General features: G+C 37.3%; 1 protein-coding gene across 6 annotated transcripts in view; it reads right to left on the reverse strand.

Annotated features, from left to right (window-relative positions):
* The window catches only part of LOC108735828 (monocarboxylate transporter 2-like), a 130,752-nt gene that overhangs the window by 49,160 nt on the left and 61,119 nt on the right, over window positions 1-20,473 (reverse strand). For all 6 annotated transcript variants that reach the window (XR_003232500.1, XR_003232501.1, XM_025981254.1 and 3 more), the window contains exon 2: window positions 9,779-9,995. Coding sequence is in view for 4 of the 6 variants with exons in the window: in XM_025981254.1 (XP_025837039.1) it covers window positions 9,779-9,995 (217 nt within the window). In the remaining 2 variants the exon portion in view is untranslated. The remainder of the gene's footprint in view (window positions 1-9,778; window positions 9,996-20,473) is intronic.

A 20,473-nucleotide genomic window follows, 5' to 3' on the forward strand; every position in this document is an offset into this window, starting at 1 on the left:
AATTTAAGAACAAAGGCTTTCACGGCCGGAATCCATAGTAGAATGAAGATTCGGGCTATAGGGCCGTGGTCTAAGTGAACTATTCTGTCCAGACGTTTCGTCAGCTACTGCGGCTGACATCCTCAGTTCGAGACTTCGAGATATAATCACGTTGTCAACGCAGCCTGAAAGCACTCATAATTTCTTTTATATATAATATTCGTAAAAAATTATTGTCACATGACGGGGAACTTTTGAATCTGACTTTACAGTGGCAATTTTTAAATTACTTATAAATATGTTTTGTATGCTTAGTCTTGGGTCTGGGTTCGAACCAGTAGAGGTAGCTGTAATAAGCTAACGCGCAGTAACAAAGCACCCTAAATAACTTGAACTCATTTCAAAAGCGTTCAATTCACCAACCGTGATAGAAACGTTCAACCATTAGGAACCCACTCGGGAAAAACGACGACGAAAATCATGACAAAACTCCACCGATAAGATAAGGGTGTAGTTCCAGAAAACTTTTAAAAAGTCTCGTAAAGGTTCCTTCCATTTTCTCCGTTTAACGAGTTCGCGAAACGTATGGTCGCAATTCTATCACAACAAACATCAAATTGCCAGCTGAAATAGCTAAAATGTCGTCCTAACGATTTCATTAGAGGTAAATTGTTGCAGTCTTGGCACAGTTTAATGAGCCTTGTGGTTCTCCACTTGTTCAATACTTGACGACACGTCATCCGCATCATTTAGTGAGATAGCAACGTCAAATGCAGAGGGATGAAAGAGGGATGAATGTGATCAACATAAGTCTTCATATCTCAACGACTACAACGACGACATCGTCAATGACAGTTACGATAAGGGAAGTTTATTTGGCTTTTCACAAATTTAATTACATCCCCGTTATTTATACATATATATACACCGGTTCTGGAATGGTTTCCAGGCTGACGACGACAAGAGCTGTTGATGAGATTCATTCTGATCGATCCTTTGTGATCGTCGTCAGTCCTTTGAATCATTTGAGATTATTAGGAAGGTGTACTTGTCTGTCTGATATTTACTTATTCTCTTCGAGAGATTTCAATTAGATTCTTCAACTTCTAGGCTGTTAAATAATGGCGCGGAAAATTGCTCCATGCCGTTTCACACTGCGAGTCATTATAACGAAATCGTTTCATACATTAGATAGATTTAGTACAACGAAATCGTTAGATATACGAGGGTGGATTGATAAGTTTCCGGCCTGACCAAGAAAAACAAGGTTTTTAAAATTTTTTTTTTTTATTTCTCAACATAATCTCCTCCAAGGCTGATACATTTCTCATAGCGGTGTTACAGTCTATTAATGCCATCTCTATAGACTGATTCGTCAAGCTCCTCAAAATAACCATTTACAGCTTCGATTACTTCTTCATTGTCCGCAAATCTCTTACCGCCAAGCCATTTTTTGAGATTAGGGAACAGAAAATAGTCACTCGGGGCTAGGTCTGGAGAGTAAGGAGGGTGCGGCATCAATTCAAACTTTAGATCGTTGATTTTAGCCGTCGCAACGATTGACGTGTGCGCTGGTGCGTTATCGTGATGAAACAAGATTTTTTTCTTCGCCAGATGAGGTCGTTTAATTTTCACCTCGTGGCTCAAACGTTGCAATAAGTCTGCGTAGTATTGACCAGTGATAGTATTACCCTTTGCAAGGTAATCAATGTATATAATACCTCTTGCATCCCAAAAAACAGTAGCCATAACCTTGTTCGCCGAAAAAATTGTTTTTGCCTTCTTTGGAGTTGGTTCCCCTGGTCCAATCCACTGTTTAGACTGTTCTTTGGTTTCAGGAGTGTAGTGGTGGACCCACGTTTCGTCAACGGTTACGAATCGACGCAAAAATTCGCTTGGATTACGCTTATACAATGACAAATTTGCGGTAGAAATGTTTTTTCGAATCAATTTTTGGTCGACTGTTAGCAAACGCGGCACCCATCTTGCACAGAGCTTTTCCATATGCAAATGTTGGTGCAAAATATGTTGCACACGTTCATATGACATCTTACAGGTCTCAGCTATCTCACGCACTTTCAATCTGCGGTCTCCCAGCACTATTTGATGAATTTTTTCGATCATATCTGGAGTTGTGACCTCAACGGGGCGTCCTGAGCGAGGCCCATCAGAGGTGCTCACACGACCCTTTTTAAACTCGGAAACCCACTGCTTAACGGTTGAATATGACGGGGAGGATGTCCCCAGTGTTGAGTCCATCTCTTTTTTAATTTCCTTCGGCGTTAACCCCTTCAAATAAAAGTATTTGATGACAGCATGATTTTCCTGCTTTTCCATTTTTACGAAAACCACAGAGGCGTCTTGTTCAGCGTGCTGTCAAACCTACACTAGCAAGGAGATCGGGCTGAAACTATAGCTACAAGCTATCCAAGGATGGTACTATAGAATGTCACCTCAAGGTAGGCCTAGTGGCGTCATCTCTTGGTTAGGCCGGAAACTTATCAATCCACCCTCGTATGTAGTACAAGATTCATCAAACAATTTTGTTCGATTGTTGATTCAATCAATCTCTTACTCCTAATATATTTAGAGTACTATCAATTTGCAAAAGGATGAGGGCCAATAAGACCGTTTTTTAGCTTATAAAGCACATTTGTATTGTTACTAAACTAATATGAATTTAAGAACAATGGCTTTCATGGCCGGAATCCATAGTAGAATGAAGATTCGGGCTATAGGGCCGTGGTCTAAGTGAACTATTCTGTCCAGACGTTTCGTCAGCTACTGCGGCTGACATCCTCAGTTCTAGTGCTGCGNCCTAATATATTTAGAGTACTATCAATTTGCAAAAGGATGAGGGCCAATAAGACCGTTTTTTAGCTTATAAAGCACATTTGTATTGTTACTAAACTAATATGAATTTAAGAACAATGGCTTTCATGGCCGGAATCCATAGTAGAATGAAGATTCGGGCTATAGGGCCGTGGTCTAAGTGAACTATTCCGTCCAGACGTTTCGTCAGCTACTGCGGCTGACATCCTCAGTTCGAGACTTCGAGATATAATCACGTTGTCAACGCAGCACTACCACTGAGGATGTCAGTCACAGTAGCTGACGAAACGTCTGGACGGAAAAAATTACTATATCATAGGTCTTATTGGCCTTCGTCCTTCAACTTATTTATGACGAAATAATCATAACGACCCTATGTTGTACCTATTTGGAGTTTCCAATTTTTAATGAAGTCAGTCATGAACATATTCGTCTCAAAACAGTCGATTCATTGTGATGATACGAAACATTAAAATATTGATACCATCTCGAAAATGGTTCATTTCAAATAAAAAGACCTCTTGGAAAATATTGAATAATTTTCGAAAGACGAATAATGAATTTTATTATACATTTATTCCCGAAAGACTAAGAATAATTTAGAAGAAAGAAAAATACACAAGTGCAGAAGTATTGGAAGAAAACAAGAAATGTCCAAATTAGTTCGATACCTACGAGGTGGACTTGACAAATGATGACAATTTATCACATAAATAAATAAACTGACAAATGTTTCTCGAAAATAGTAGAAGAAGAAACGAGTTGAGCATAAAAAAGAACATCGATTTAATGATACTTCAGTTGCCTCTGTTGAGAATTGTATACAGGCATCTACATTCATGAAAGTTTTGCAATCGTAAATAGACGTAAAATAAGGAAAGATAATGACGTAAGTATTATCACCTAATTAAGGGTTCATAATTCTTTTAAAATCAACTAATTCAAATACTGAACCCCTTCTTATCGTATTACTTTTATTACTTTATTATTTTGCTTGTAGTTCATTTGCATCAAATATGTCATATTTAACCTTCAGTTGGTGTTTTGGCGGCAATATCAAACTGTTTTTCATCTGATTATCACTTTTCTGATGAAAATCAATGTGCAGTCATTATCCTAAATCCTTCAGCCTTGAAATCGGTTGAAGACTCACACCTTCCTATCTTAAGATTAACTAAGTGATTCGACCATGTGCTTTTTTTGTTTGATGTCCCTGCCGCTGCTTCCATGTTACTTGCCTTTCTGAGTATAGAAGATGATGTAATTTCCTAATTTCACATCTTTACAATCCCAATCAACTTTCAAAAATTTTAATGGCTATTGTGTTGGAGAAAATCAAAAAAATTGCAGATCAAATTCAAATTGAATTCCAAAATTCAAAAAGCAATTGAATTATGAAGGTTCTGTTGCTAATATTCTGATCGTGAGGAAATATCTATCGTTTGCATATCTCCCATAACGCTCACACGATCACAATTTCTGATGCATATTCGGATGGATATTCCGTGATACATAGAGAAATGGAAAATGAAATTTGGTAGCTAACAGAAATTCGACATCGTTTGCAATAGAGTTGTTCATTCCTTGGAAATATCTATGTATACATTGTGAAATCTCGTAGGTAAGAATTTTTATCTGAGATGTCGGTAAAACGAGTCAGCCTGAGGCTCGTTATTGAAACAAAATCGACAGAGCGTACACTAGAAAGCAACGAACTCTACAAAGAGAATAAAGATCTCGGAAACGATAAGATATCAACGCCCGAACGCTTTTGTAATATTGTTCGTGCAATTTCGTCTCGAAAAATAGAGAACCACCCTTAAATGGAACCTGATGAATAGCTATCGCTTTTAAATGCTCATTAGAACTTTCAAAGTTAAGGCATGCAATTTAAGTTGGAAAGTAAAAACTACAGTGCGGAGATACATACATACCTGCTTGGGGTAGCAATTGCGAAAGCATCGGTGAGTTTAATAGTGGATTGAACAGCAGCCTTAACTAATTAAACCAAGTTTTAAATTGAAGTAATTACTACCACCAAGTTGTTCGTAATCTATTTCACTGCAACTCGTTGACATATCTAAATAAAAATCTGAGGATCAACTTACTGAACAAAATCTACGAATATCTATCTTCATTGCTGCTAATAAAACTGAAATCAAATGTTTTTTCAAAAACGACGTATTCTCCAATATGTTCAAATTTTTGGTTTAAGCAGACAACACAACACTCTAATGTTAATTTCAAAACAAAATTTTTCAATTCTCCGAAATTGTTTCAATTTCATATCCATTGTCTAAAATTTAATATTCATATGATTTTCCCATTTGGAAGATCTTGGATTCATTAACACCAGTAAGATTAAAATCCTCAAACACCTATGTGATTAGAAGCTCTCTGTAACCATTAGGTACTTGCTCCAACAAGGATTCGTCCCCCTTCAATTCTGCATACAATTTCACATCAATTTCTTGTAAGTACCATAAATGTTCATCAAAAGTCTGTCCTTCTTGTTTCGATTTCAGCATTTTGATGTTTAATATTCGAAGTAAAATTCCTTTTGTTGTTCATACAAAGGTTCAAAGAAGAAGCAGATCCTCCTCTCATGCAGTCACTTAGATATTATTGTTCCGAGTAAAAGACAAATTGTTAAACGTCGCGGCTCAAGATCTAAGCTTAACTTTGCGAAAAGTGATGGGACAATCTAAGCTCACGTTTTCAAGGAGGTAGGCGGACAAGAATTTATTAATAATTGTAGCGAAGTCGCCGGGAGAACGGAAGTTGATTGTTCTACAGTTAAATCCCTTTGCCTTTGTTTTGTACGTTCTGCATCAGTCTTGCCCACGAGTAGGTACGTAAATTTCATGACTTTAAGCTAAAAGGCTCATTGTCGTAGTCACAAGACGAATAAACTGCGTACGAGTGAAACTTATAGTCTTTAGACATTGATGAATTTTCAATTATATGAAGAAAAAGTGGCAGAACACTTACGTGGGGTAATCAAACAATAGTAACACTTCATTCTTTTATTTTGTTTCATCCTCTTCAAGGTAATCCCTTTTGAATGAAGTACAGTGAAGTATACGTCCTTTCCAGTTTTTAAAACAGTTGTTAAAGTCAATTCCCTGAATGGCCCTCAAACTTTTCTTCAGGCCAGGCTTTTAGGTGATATCATGAGGATCTCTAACTGTCAATCGACGATTTTTTATCCCCAACTTCCTTGGCGTACGTTTACAGGCAATCTCTGCGTTCGTTGAACAACTTGTACCAATCAAAAATACTTGTTCTGGACAGGGTGCTACCAACTTCAGAATATAAACGAATCAGTCTTCAAATTAATTTTTTATGACTATGCTTTGATAGCTTCACAGAGCCCTATTACAGTTTCTAGGACATTTTTTTAGAAATACCTAATCAGTAGGCCCCTTCAGACGTATAAGTTTTTTCCTTGAGGTAATTACCAAAACCTGATTGGAAAGTTTAAATTAATTCCATTAGTTTGAAAGAATAGAGAAGCCGATTGTGAAATCCTGTCAGTAATACCTTAAACGTCCCGCCGCGTCTGCCATAAAGTTTCTAAAAGTCGTTTCAGATTTTAAAGCTGCAGATATTGAAACTTGAGTACCTCTCAGAAGAGTTGTTCAGTGGCCTTCCGCAAAATCCCCCTAAAAGCACTCCGGGATTGTTTTACTTCACTTTAAAAGGTTTCATTCGATCGAAATTACGAACGATAAAAATATTTTACCCTCTATATAGACCCAGGGACGTATTTATTTAAATTAAGGATATATTTCTGGCGCGGTATCTTTAAAACTGCTTCGGATTATAATCCATAAAATGACAAACGAAACTCTGCAAATATTTGAGTTTAAGTCGGTTTCGTTGTGAGCAAATTTTGCTGGATTTATACACGGGATTCGCTTAGTAGTCCAAGTTTGAATTTTACAGAAATGAGTTCGAATAATGGGAAAAGAGGATTACGTTTCTAAGCAAAAAACACATTTAATTTTGGTATAATAGGTAACTCACGCTTAAAGCTTATTTGAAAAATACGACACAATGAACTATCTAATGGTCTATGATACTCATGTTGCATCTGGAGTGCCTCAGGGTTCTCACCCGGGACCGTTCCTATTTATATATTCATAAGATCGTCAGTCCTAAGACTGGTTGGACACGTACCTCTACTCTTTCCTATCCTGAGCTAATCTTCGCATTTCCTTAAAGTAGAACAACAGTAATCTAATCTAGGTCTAACTCTACCCCTCCTAACTTCCGTTTCTGCCTCTAATATGTCTCTGACTAGACCTTCATGCCTGAGAAGGTGCCCTACTAACCTATCTCGCCTATTTCATATTGACTTCCATAGAGTCTTCTGTTCTCCTACTCTTTCTAATACCTCTTCATTTCTAACCTCTATCCACGGTATCCTCATCATTCGTCTAAAACACCACATTTCGAACGTTTCTAACTTACATCTTTAACAACCTTTTTCCACTGTCTAAATTAATCGTTCGCGAACATAGAAGTGACTTCTTTTTATTGAAGGCGACTCTACCCTGCGCTATCCTCTACTTTACATCTCTACTACTCCTTTATTCGCTCCAAAAATGTTTAATCTGGACATAGTGTTTTTCTGATTATAATTTTAATTTAGATTTCCAACTGCAGAGTGAACTAGTAACTAACTTTTACGATGATCCTGGTATTTCGTACAGATTTATTCATTGAACATTTTCGGGACCTTAAATGTAGATTTCACTTAGTGTTCCGGGCTTCCAATTGCAGTAAAATTTCACATTATTTCGATACGCGTTTATTACCTCACGCTTTCTTTTCTGGCTTCGTCGAGAAACAAAAGATTCCTTTTTATTATCCAATAAAGCGTTTACCGCCTGAGCCTAAATGAGAAAAATCGACAGAAAGAAGGCAAGAAAAGAATAAAAATCTATTAGGTTCATCGCAATTCAAATCGGCAAAATGCTGACAAAGATCAAAATTGTATCTACGGTTTAGCCCTAAGGACAGCTCTTTCTTTTTACCTCAGTCCCCAGGTATTGAGTGGATTTAAACGAAATATTAATCTTCCGAGTTACTCATGTGTAAAGATTGATTTTGGTTGAAGATGAAATCACCATCAAAGGGGCTAAATTACTATTTGTGGCACTGCAACATTATTGTATTTTCCATTAATCCACTTTTGTAATAATAGCCCAAATCCTATAACGGTTATTGCAAATTTGGGAGCACAATTAAGAAAGTATGAGGTTTAAAATATAAAATAAATGTCAAAAAATGTGGAAGTAAATCGCATTCGTATTATATCCTATATCCAACCTAGGCGTTTCTCTGTTTTCACTTTAGGGTTATTTTTAGTAACTCTGCACTCCCCCCCTTAACACGCGGCTACGTAATAAGCTTTACGTTGCTATTTAATAGTGACAGTAGTTAAACGTGCTATCTACAGGTGTTCCAATCTTCTTCCTATGTCTAGTGAAGTTGAGCGGGACTCAATGGAGTTGTAATTTACCCTGCTTTGCCTGGGTGGCGGAAACGCGTCGATTCTCCATTGAAATGTTGGTTTCAGCCGTTACGCCGTTTGACATGCGATTATAATTAAACGTCTCGCTAGTCTCGCATTTACAACAATAAATATAAAAGCGTCTACTTTAATCGTGGTACAATCCACCAACTGGTGTCAAAAAGAAATAATGAAAATCTCAGGAAACAGCTAGTACCTACAACTGACAATAGGCGAATGAAAAAGAAAAGGTTTTGTTTGATATCGAACGACTTCATAACGCCATCAAATCTGTATGTTATTATTAAATGATGCTATTCAGAAAGCTCTACGCCATAAGCCGTCAATTAATTTAACTATCTACAGCTTAACCATCGATTATTATTTTGGGTACCAACTACCTTTGACAATCGCAGTTTAATAGTTGACCTTTCGTGTACATTGTGGACTACGAAAGTTTAAGTGACTTTTATGAAAATATAAATAATTGGAAAATAACTTCAAACAGCTGGAATTAAATGGATTTCAATATTGTATCTAGTTATGGTAATATATCACTATTTACTATCATTGCGTGTTGACAGAGTTAAATAAGGTCGATATTCAGTAGAAATTGCTGACTAGGAACTTATATTGTTGGGATGTTCAAAATTGGCATAATCCGCAATAAAACTGTGGCATTTACTTTCTTCTTTCAACTTACTAACTAAACTAGAGCGGTTGCTGAAAGAATCCCTACTTAAACATAGGGAATATCGTAAACATAGACCGAGCGGCATGGCCTAGAGGTCTAGACCATTGCTTAGCATTCGGGAGGACGCCGGTTCGATTCCGGGTCCGTCTGCCTTGGTCCAAGTTTTTTCTGTGGTTTCCTTGGATCACTTAGGCAAATGCTGAGGCAGTAATATTCCACAGATAATCTTTCATTCTCTTCTGTCTTCATTTGGTCTTNACCGAGCGGCATGGCCTAGAGGTCTAGACCATTGCTTAGCATTCGGGAGGACGCCGGTTCGATTCCGGGTCCGTCTGCCTTGGTCCAAGTTTTTTCTGTGGTTTCCTTGGATCACTTAGGCAAATGCTGAGGCAGTAATATTCCACAGATAATCTTTCATTCTCTTCTGTCTTCATTTCGTCCGTCTCATCTTTCTCACCTGAACCACCACCCACTCCTGAAAGCAGGCTGAAGAGGGCCTTCCTCCCTACCTACCGGCATAGTCCGGAGGGACTGCCCGCCCACCAGCATCACTGGCTGGTGGGAATGAAACACCCAAAAGTTTTGTTTTTCGTAAACATAGAATAGAGATGTCAGGTAGGAATTGCAGGGGACACTAATAAAAAAAAACACCAACATGGCACCAGTCCATTCTTACAAATAAATTATTGCGAACTTTACCAATTTTGATAGCCCCAACTGTATTGACAAGACTTTGATGTTCAAGATCTTACCTTTGCAAATGGAGTAACTGCTTAAAGACGTTGTTCTCGTTGGAAGAGATGCAATGTGCCCCCTGCAGTGGGGACACAATTCCCCACTGTTACGTTCTGCTCGAGCCCATCTATTAATTACCGGCGGTGGAAGTGGCGGGGGTGGTGGTGACGGACTTGCTGACGGAGTAGACCAACTTTGGGACCGGGCAGATTGGGCACTTTCTCTAAGGTGCATCTGCATCAAACAGAAATTTCGTTAACAAATATTGAACCATTGCTCAATTGTCAGAAAGATTTTGGAGCACTCTCGAATTTTTCAATTAAGGTTCTAAATACACAAACGTTTTATCACTAAATTGTATCTCTGTATTTTATAGGATAAAAAGGTAATCTGTCGATCATCATTGACGGTATCGCTAAACGACAAGACACGGGTGAAAACAATTTTGTCGGCCGCTGTATTGTTAAATTCTCTGTCCCACTAATTCCTTTAATCCAGTGGATGTCATGTTGTAGTCGCTGTAATATTTATTGAATTTCGAATAGGTTTTTGTGTTGGACACAGTGACTTCAAAAGGCGGCAGTATTAAAGAGATTACACGGCCACTCTACATCACTGTCACTTTTAGCACGGGTTTTAACATGTATCACGTGCACCGTGGAACGTGTATGTTGGCTAGATGAATAAATAGGTGGCTTACAAGACACGCTGAGCTTAATCTTAAGCGGCAGAGATTTAGCACCGTCTGGTCTCGAAATTATGCCGAGCCACAGCGTAAAAATTAGGTCATGTGCTTGTTTTAAAAAGAAAACGAAATTGACCAGAACTCAGTCAGATTCTCAGTTATCCCAAGCTGGGAAACAATCAAATTTCTTTAATTTCTTCAAAGTTTCTCATTGTTAATAATGATTATACATTGGCTTTGACGATTCTGTGACCTCCACAGTTAGGTACGTATCATCGTTGTTGCTACTGTCACCTCTCGTAGCTTAGTGATAAAAGCACCGATGCGTGAAGTCAGAGACCTGGGTTCGATTCCCGGCAAGGGCGCGACAGCAGTAACAATTTTTCCTCTTTAATTTGAAGATATTGTAATGAGTAAAATTAATATAAACTTAATTGCTTTTTATCATTTAGCGGACTTTTCTCTTCCAAAAAACTTTGTAAAACCACTGACTAGTCAACTTTTGGCAAATAAACACAAACAAAATAGTATTATTGATAAAATAATTAACAATATCTTGAGATAAGTCATTTGTTGAAACAATTTAAAAGATGCAAAACATTTCCTTTAAGTTTTGTAGTTAAATCATTATCAAAGAGCTTCTGCAAAAACATCTTACGTCAGATTTATTAGTAAGTCTTTTTGTGAACTTAAGCATTTCTTAGTTCTCAGATCTGATCAAGTAATAGACACGTGAAGTGTATGGTTAATGAATTGAAGAACAAACTTGACCGAATTGACAGCAAAACACACGAGATTGAATTACAGTATTGAAAAGAAAGATATAGAAATGAATATGACAGAGTAGCAGAAGACAAACTTTATACATAAAATATTGATACTGATACAAAAACTAAAGCAATCAGGAAGTAACTTCAGTAAATAACTTCAGCGTTACTCAAAAACAAGCCAAGAACGCGGAAGGCAGAATTGTTTCCACCACTTACCCACACGGAATGAGACGATTGTTACAACGTCTGGAAGTAAGTGTTTTTATTTTTCAGGAAAAACTTGGTTTGAAGAATGGCTACAAAATAAATCGTCATGTTTCCAATTCCTTTTGTTGTTTAACGACGATATAAAAATTTTCAATCGAAGGAAATCTATTTATTGAAAGCAATATTTTATACTTGTACTTGTAAAATCAATATCTTGCACTTATATAATATTTGGACACAATGTTGTCGGTATTCTATCGTTTAATTCTCAATTCTCAATCAAATTATTGTTAGATACTCATCTTGCATCTAATGATGCGTCAAATACGACAATACTCAACCCTCTGGGCTTGTATTTTTGATGGTGTTAAATACGTCCATAAACAATGTATTGTTATAAAAGGTACTTCTCTGTTAATTTTCAATACAAATCTCCATGATCCTTAAGGTCTTCTAACAAACTTTGCCCGTTACTTGTAATCAACCTGTCAAAGAAAATGTTGGAAACTGCGCCGCTGTTAACAAAAAATGAGGATATAAATCTATCCGCCTACATCTTATAAATGCGATAAAGATCATTATTTTTTTGGGCAGATTTGATGGTTTTTCTGGCCAAAAGGAACACGGTAAACAGCCTAATAATGGTACATAATAATACATCTTATCCGTTAAGTGCTCCAACCTCTAGCCAAACAGACCAAGAGAGCAAAGTTTAGCAGCATCTCGAATTTCTCGTTTATTTTCCGCGACGAAATTTCTAATACGAACACCAGGGGCTTAAAAAATCGACATACGGAGCAGTAAATGTGCTCATCATTTTCTTTGACGTCTGAAGTAAATAAAAGCGCACCCCCCAAACCTATTATTTCTCAGGGAAAGGTCCTGGAACGATAATACGTGAACATTGTCGACGATTTTCCTTTAAAGGATTTGCTCTTTCACCTTTTGGTAGATGGAATCTTAGAAAAACGATTCTTATTCTTTTAGCATTGGGTTTGATTGGACTTTACCTTACTCTACTACAAGGAGGTAGAGGAAGCTCAAAACTGGCTCCCCTTTTATGAAGAACAGAGGTCAATAACTTATCGGAATTTCATCTTTCGCCTTTTGTAGGATGAATTTCAGAAAAACGTTTGGCTTGATGTATTTTATGGTTTAGTACGAAAAGGTAACAATCTTTTTTTGAGAAAAAAAAAACAAAACTGGTTATCCCGTTTTAAGGAAGAGGTCGATAACCTACCTTTCCTTTAATATTTCTGATGGCTGGTTTATAAAGTTTTAGGTAAGTAAATTGTTTTAATAAGAATATTGGTTGGTTGGATGTTTTCCTGACGCGTTCGAAAATAAACGCCCTAAAGCCACGAAAGAAAGAAAATTTAGTTTCAATCTTCTATGTATTTTCCTACAAAAAAGTATGTCGGAAGAACAGACAACCATTCGAACCACCTTGCAACCACCTCTGTAATAAACGATAACAAATTTAATTTCCAACCCAATATCTTTATCTATTTGTCGGCTCTCGAGAACGCGTACAAATATTTGCTCCAAAATATTGAAAGACGAAGGTGATGGATCCAGGATAAGGCTATATAACTGCCGTTACGGATTCCGAAGTTTTATTATCTCTAGTCTTTGTTGGAAAATTTTACCTGGGGAGAGGAAATCAGTTTCCATGAAAAATAATTTCTGTCAAATGTACCATAATTCTCTAACGTAAACATATGTTCCATATACAGGGTTTGTCCGGAAAGTAATAGGACTCAGTCGGTTTAAAAAAATTTATTGAGCCAATCGTTACAATTCTTTAAAAACTTTCAAAATAGGCTCATTTTGCGTCGATGCAGCGTTGCCAGCGCGATTTCCAAGCATTGAAGGCGTCACGGAAGGCATTCCCCGGAATAGCCTTAAGAGCCGCGGTGCATGCTGCGTGGATCCCCTCTGTCGTCTCAAAATGCTTGACTTTTATCGGCCTTTTCCGGCGAGCAAACAAAAAGAAGTCCGGGGGGGGGGCACATCTGGGGTGTAGGGCGGCTGCGGAAGCGTTGGGATGCCGGCCTTGGTCAGGTAGCTGTCCACAAGAATGGCGGTGTGAGCCGGGGCGTCGTCGTGGTGCAACTTCCAGTCGGCTGCGATGTCTTGTCGGACCCGATTGACCCTTCGTTTGAGTCTCTTGAGCACTTCCACGTAAAACTTGGCGTTGACGGTTTGTCCAGGAGGAACAAATTCATGGCGGACGATGCCTTTCATGTCAAAAATGACAATGAGAATCGTTTTCACTTTGGATTTGCTCATTCTTCCCTTTTTTGGGCGAGGAGACGCCGGCGTGTGCCACTCGGAAGATTGCCTCTTTGTCTCGGGATCATACTCAAAGATCCATGACTCGTCACCTGTGATTACGTTATTCAAAAATTGGGGGTCACTTTCACACGTTTCAATTTTCTTGACACACTTCCACTCGCCGCAATTTCCGGTCGTCAGTGAGCACTTTTGGGACCATCTTCGCGCACATCTTGCGCATGTTCAAATGCTCCGTCACAATGTCATGAACCCCAGATTTTGGTAAATTTAATATCTGGGCAATTAAACGAATACTTAGTCGACGGTCTGAGTTCGAAACGATCTTCATCAGCGACCTCTTCCCGGCCCTCTGAAAAGGCCTGGTACCACTGAAACACACCACTTCTTGCTAAAGCAACATCTGGGTAAGCCTACTTGATCATATCAAACGTCTCTGTCGCAGATTTACCGAGTTTCACACAAAATTTAATCGCGTACCTCTGCTCTAACGAACGCTGCATTTTCGGCTTGCACCACTCACAGAAACACGTCGTACGAAAAAGCCTGTTCTGACTCTCCAGGTGCTCGGAGACAACTCACCAGTCACTTGTTCGTTAGCTAGGAATGCCCCCTACTGAATCCAGTCGGTGCGCGCACGCTCCGAAGTACAGTCGCGGCGGAAGAAAATCAGTCCTATTACTTTCCGGACAAACCCCGTATATTTATTTATTTCAATTAATTAATATCGGAAGCAGGTAAATCTATTTTCTCATTTTTGATCGCCTAACCTCAAATATTTCCGAAAATCTTCAGTGTATGGCCCTAATTAAATTGACCTAACCTAACCCGAGAACTGAGCTACTATTTAAAAGGAAATTGACCGTAGAGGAGATCGAGTGTGTTGTCGGTTGGAATGAATAGATTTGCTAACGATGCAATGGGCGGGTAAAATAACTGCAGAGTCGTTAAAGGCGATTTTGAACGCTCTCCGCGGTCGAAGGATCGAAGTCATCTATCGAAAGGCGCTTACAATGGAACGAAATCTGAATACGACGTACTTGCAAAGGCCGATCTTTTGAAATTCACGGACGCTTCATCCGTCGATGATGATTTGTTTTTGCTTGCATGCAGTTTGGATAACAAAGGCGCACCGGTCATAAATATAGAGCAGCGCAAACCTGACGACATGAAAATTTACATTCTGGCGTAATCGTAGGTACATTGAAATCGATAAATAATAGTATGCATCATAATATCATAACTCTATTCCTTAACAACAAAAATTATCAAAACTTTAGAACCCAAAGTTTTATTGATCATATTAATAAATTATAGACAGTGGCTGTTCACCTAAGAGCAATATTCACTATAAGAAACAATTGCCCAAAAAGGTTGACCAAATCCCACTTGATCTACCAATGAATCACTAAGTTGTCAAGAAACGAATTATGACCGAAATTATGGCCCAGAAAAGGGGAGTTCGATATACGCTAAAGCCATTCTAACGTCTTCATAAATTGTTTTCATTGTTGGCTTCATTCGATCGTTCAACCCCTCTATCGTTGCCATTTTTAAAAGCAACAGAAATACGATAGAGGTAAAGCTATTTCCAGAAAATTCAACAGACAGGTACCTATCGTGATATCTTTAGAAAGATACGACTCTAGATAGTTTCTTGTGGATTCAACGTTTCGAGAACCCTTATCAGTTATTAGTAAATGTAGAGCCACACTTTTCTCCTTGTCGTAGGTGCACAAGTTACCCTCAAAAAGCTCGCAAGAGGTAGCTCTCAAAGGTAACTTTGTCATGGAACCTCAAGCCTTTAAACTGACTTTAAGTTGACCGAGACAAAGTACAAATTTACCAATCAATATCTTCACCACTTCGTCTCTTCTTAACTGAGTATGTGGAATGTAATTTTCAAGTTCCACCTCGAATGGATCATAGGGTTCCAGATTATATAAAATATAATGAGATAATCGGAAATTAAATCTAGATTTAGAACGTAATTTAATATCAGCTGTGTAAGGTCCTTTGGTAAATTCTGCATAAAAAGTCAAACGGTTCACCGTTTCGTTAGGAATGACCTCCGGGATAGACGTGACACATGCGTCTACTTAAATTAATGTCGGGGATATTTCGCTGGCAACAGGGTAGATTTATGAACACTGAGACTGAATGTTTTGAATCCGCTGACGTTAATGGTTTCAGGATGGCCACAGCGGTGGACTAAAAAGTATCGTTAAAAGATTACTCTTAAGTAACAAAAATTTGCTACACGACCACTTATCCCTTATGGACATATGGTATTCTGCTATAAGAATCCCACCTTTTGGGAAATACGAAGACTATTTGTAAATGTCATGATATGAAATAATGGTAAATTAAAAATATAATTTGGCGAATACAACCACTTTACAAACCGTAACGGATGTTGCGGTTTGTGGAGACTTGTAAATACCATTTAGGCAGCTGTTCGAGTTTCAAAATGAATGGAATCTGACGAACTACAATTTCCGTAATTGGGTATCCAATAAAGCTTTTCTGCGGCTTTAACAATATTACAGTTTGAAGGAGAATGAGGATGGAATTTGATAATCTTGACCTAAATCCCGTTTTGTCAACTTCGGCGACCCTTAATAAGAACGGACTTCAGAGCGTTTATCTACTGCAGTGTTAAGAAAACGAAATATACAATAACAAAGTGAACATTGCTACCAACACAAGATATCAACTGAATTTAGAGGATAACGCTACTTTTGTTGTCACTAATTAATGAAATTACTAAAACTTACCCGCTCTTTTAAAAGCAGCACTCATCGGTTATTTGTGAGGCGTTTGAGATTAAAAAAAGGTTCTGGGTTACTGGGTAAATTGTACAGCTTAATTCAGCCATTTAGTACGATGCTTTGATTTTCTAGACTTATATAGCTCCTCATTACTCTGACTTTTTTACTATCAATTACACTCTTCCAACGTGGAAGAGTGTAGAAGCGTTAAGAGAAAAAACAATCCGAATTTCACGAAAGTAGAAACACTTTTACATTTTCAATCTCTACATTAGCTGAACACTTACGTTGTTTAACAGTATTAATTGCCAATGTTGGTCTACAAATATTGGGAATCATTATTCATAAAAAATAATTGAAATTGGAGACAATACACCATATTGTTTCTCACAAGAACAGAATTTATTGAGCTTTCTTGAAGTTAAAACTTCAAAAAAGACGAAATCAGACCGAGAAAACACAACAAGAAACACAAACGTCACACAGCAAAAATAACAGCAACCCTAACGTTTTGTAAAGACAATCAACTAATTAATATAAAAAAATCGTTGTGTTTAAATTGACTATTGTATAGACTGATAAAATTGCAACGGTTTTCTGCTTCAAACATCGACAAATTACAGTCATAAAATCTTTTCATATCGATTTATGTAGATACGTTAACGAGATACGTCGATAAAAATTTCATTTTTATGAAATCGTGTTCAATTGAGAGCGTCGGTACTGGTCAATTTCGTACCCTTTAGGATCTACAATAGCCCTTTAATTGCTAACGAACGTGCACACAAACGAATGTAGATGTTAGTTCAATAATAATCATTTTCGTTTGTCCCGACTGGTAAGCAGAGAATGTGTACCTTTGTTTAAATAATTAGCGTTTCCGGGCGTTTCATGCGCATCGATTTCGGATAAATTTAGCTAATTGCCAAAATATATGGTCTGTTTACTGCAGTTCCGCATCGGTTTTGCCGCACACCGGACACAATGCAGGTTACGGGATGTGTTTAACATAAATATGTCATTCCAAAGCAGACACACATTTAAGAAAAAGAAGCGACAACTTCAACTCTAGAAAAAAATATCAGGTGCCTATGGCAGTGAGAATAAATCGCATCGTGATTTTTTTTTTAAATGAACGCCATCTGTAGTACGATGCAAGTAGATATCCATATATTTAAATGGACCTTGTTGGAGCATACGTAATCCTAAAATGTAGCACCGTACTACAGATGGCGTTTACCGCGCCATTTGTGGTATTTTCTACAACGCGCTGTTAAGACAGCAGGTAAAAGTTGGTCTGCGTTCTGTCGGAGCTGTCTGCGACGCGCTGATGAGATCTAAAAATCCGCGTCTGGCAGTTTCGACAGAATACAGACCACTTCGAATTATTTTATTCCAACCTTCTTCTTATTTACGACAAACTTCGTGTACACAAGACGATCCCATATTGTTAGCTGTCGCGTATTTATTATTCATCCTTCCGTGCAGACGCATACACCCCTGCGACATCTGTCGTCGTTGTTACTGTAGTACTAAGGCGCTCGGGGTACTTCCGAAATAGTCGCCATGCCTTTTTACTGATATTTTCTATATGGTACGTAGTGGTAGGTAGTAATTGGCAGATAACAGCATAAGAATAAAATTCAATATTAATATAAAAATTCAATAAGAAAATTATTTAATATTGAACTATTTCAACTGAAAAATTTGTTTAAGGCAATAACCAAACTTTTATGGATGAAGTGCGTATTTTTAAAAAAAATTCGAACTGACAATTGTGCTTGCACATATTTTGTTTGTATTTTTTTTTGCGAAACAAATTGAGAGTCATGCCACGAGCACATATGCAAAAAAGGTCAATAATAATGTATAGAATTTTACAACTTGTCCTCTCCAAGAACTGTTTATTCACAGCATGGTACAAATATTTGGGAGTGTCACAGTTATAAAGCGTGGTGTCACAAGAATAATTCATTTTGACATTGTTTGACTTTTGAATTGCTCTAAATTTGGACGAACCCATCCAAAATCGTGGCTAAAATTCAATAATTTACTAATTAGTGATTCGAAAGTGTTTTAAGAACAATATAAATGTCATATACAAAAACAGAACATGTTTTTCTGGAGGTTGCAATGGACTCGTTCGGTGTGAAATATCTGCTAACGTATTTGCAGAAATGAAAAATAAAATAGACACCCCATCATGTACTCAAAGGGTTCAGCAAATGAAACGGAGTAAAAAGTTTCCTTCCTTTCAGTAACGCCATCAGTCTGGAGACGAATGATGATATTTCATATCCAGGAAAACTCATTTGCCTGGCATATTAGACGTCGCGTCGTGAAGGTCCCAGCGACACATAAATCCTTGATATTAAACTGTATTTCGTTCACGTGTGCGACACGAACAGTGTGTGACCTCTTTTTCTCCCACTTCTACTTCTTCATCCTCTCTCGCATCTCTTTCCTCCCTTTTTACTTAATTACAACTGCTATTATTCCTTTTTTGTAATGTCAAGTGGTAATTAGCAGGGAAACTCGATATTGCCATAACAGGTCCTAATAATTAATGGTCTTGTTGTTGAATAATTGTGAAGTTGTAATACAATATAAAAACTGTTGCACGAGATTCATGATGCTATTAAAATGGCAAGATAATACTAATGCGGGGAGTGATTTACCCAGATGAATATTTGATGGGGGTACACTAAATATCTTTGATCGTTTGCTTATGGGACAGCAGAATGGACATTGCACATAACTAACAATATCAATACTGCAAGGAAACTGAGTTTCAGACAGGGAAATACTAAGTCAAATGGAAACCAATTCCAAAGTCAAAAATGTATTGTTGCCTCTTATAATTATAATATTAAGCATAATGAAAAAATTTGTACAGATCCTTAATCAGGATTCTGAAGCTTTCCAGTATTGGAAGAATTTCCTTTCCAAGTTATCCGAAGCCAAAGTGAAAGCGGGTTCTCCATATCGTACCACAAATAATGAAAACAATGACTAAACTCAAAATCCATATTGATCCATGATTATTCTTCACATTAATCGATTAGCAACGGTCAAAACTGCAAGGTTCCTACTACACGTATGTCGTTTCACATTTTGGATTGTATCTGTTATGTTTAGTCTATTTATTGCTTTTAGTCTTTTTATGTTTTAAATTTACACTTTCTTAATAAATATTAGATAAATAAATCTTTTAAAAACAAGCGTCGTAATATGAATAGTGGAGTTAATAGCTGTAAAAATACCGAAACAGATGTATAAGAGGTTATATTAATGTTTTCCATCTGTTTTCCTCATAATCTGAGTATCTATTTCAAGAGGATTTGTCAACACTGACCTAGTACCTCTTCTTCATACATTTATCAATGGACAGACAAGAACAAAACTAATATAATAATTCAAGTTTAGCAGCTAACCTAATTGTTATTTGTAAAGCCACATTTTTCTAAAAGAAAAAACTAAATTTAAAAGTGCACTTGCTCAGAAATAAGTTGGATCGCAATATTTTACATCCTCAAAGTATGCTTGAACTGTTAAATTAAGTGGGTGAAAAGGCCAATAAATTTTCTTTAATATTCCATCAGCACGTATAAAGTTAGAGAGAAGTCCAACTATTATTAGGTCATTTATCTTATTAAGTAAGGATAATTTTGACATTAATTTGCATTACGAAAGAATCTTTATTAAAGAGAAAAGTATCAGTTCTCGCTTTATGAACGGCCATGAAAATTTAATCATCTGATACGTATAGGATCAAGGAAAGCTGTTTAAAATCACTCAAACTCAGCGCGTTATTAGATGACGCTAGAGTGAAGAAAATGCCGTTAACATAGAGCAATTAGTATGCGGATATGTTGGCAATAAGACCGATGTAATATAAACTCTTCTTGCCAGATAAATTGTTTCTCATTTGCTTTCGAATGACAGTATCATTTAATTAAGTATTCGGAACAGAACGGAGAGAAA

The sequence above is a fragment of the Agrilus planipennis genome, unplaced genomic scaffold, assembly GCF_000699045.2.
Source record: "Agrilus planipennis isolate EAB-ADULT unplaced genomic scaffold, Apla_2.0 scaffold5, whole genome shotgun sequence".
Lineage (NCBI taxonomy): Eukaryota > Metazoa > Arthropoda > Insecta > Coleoptera > Buprestidae > Agrilus > Agrilus planipennis.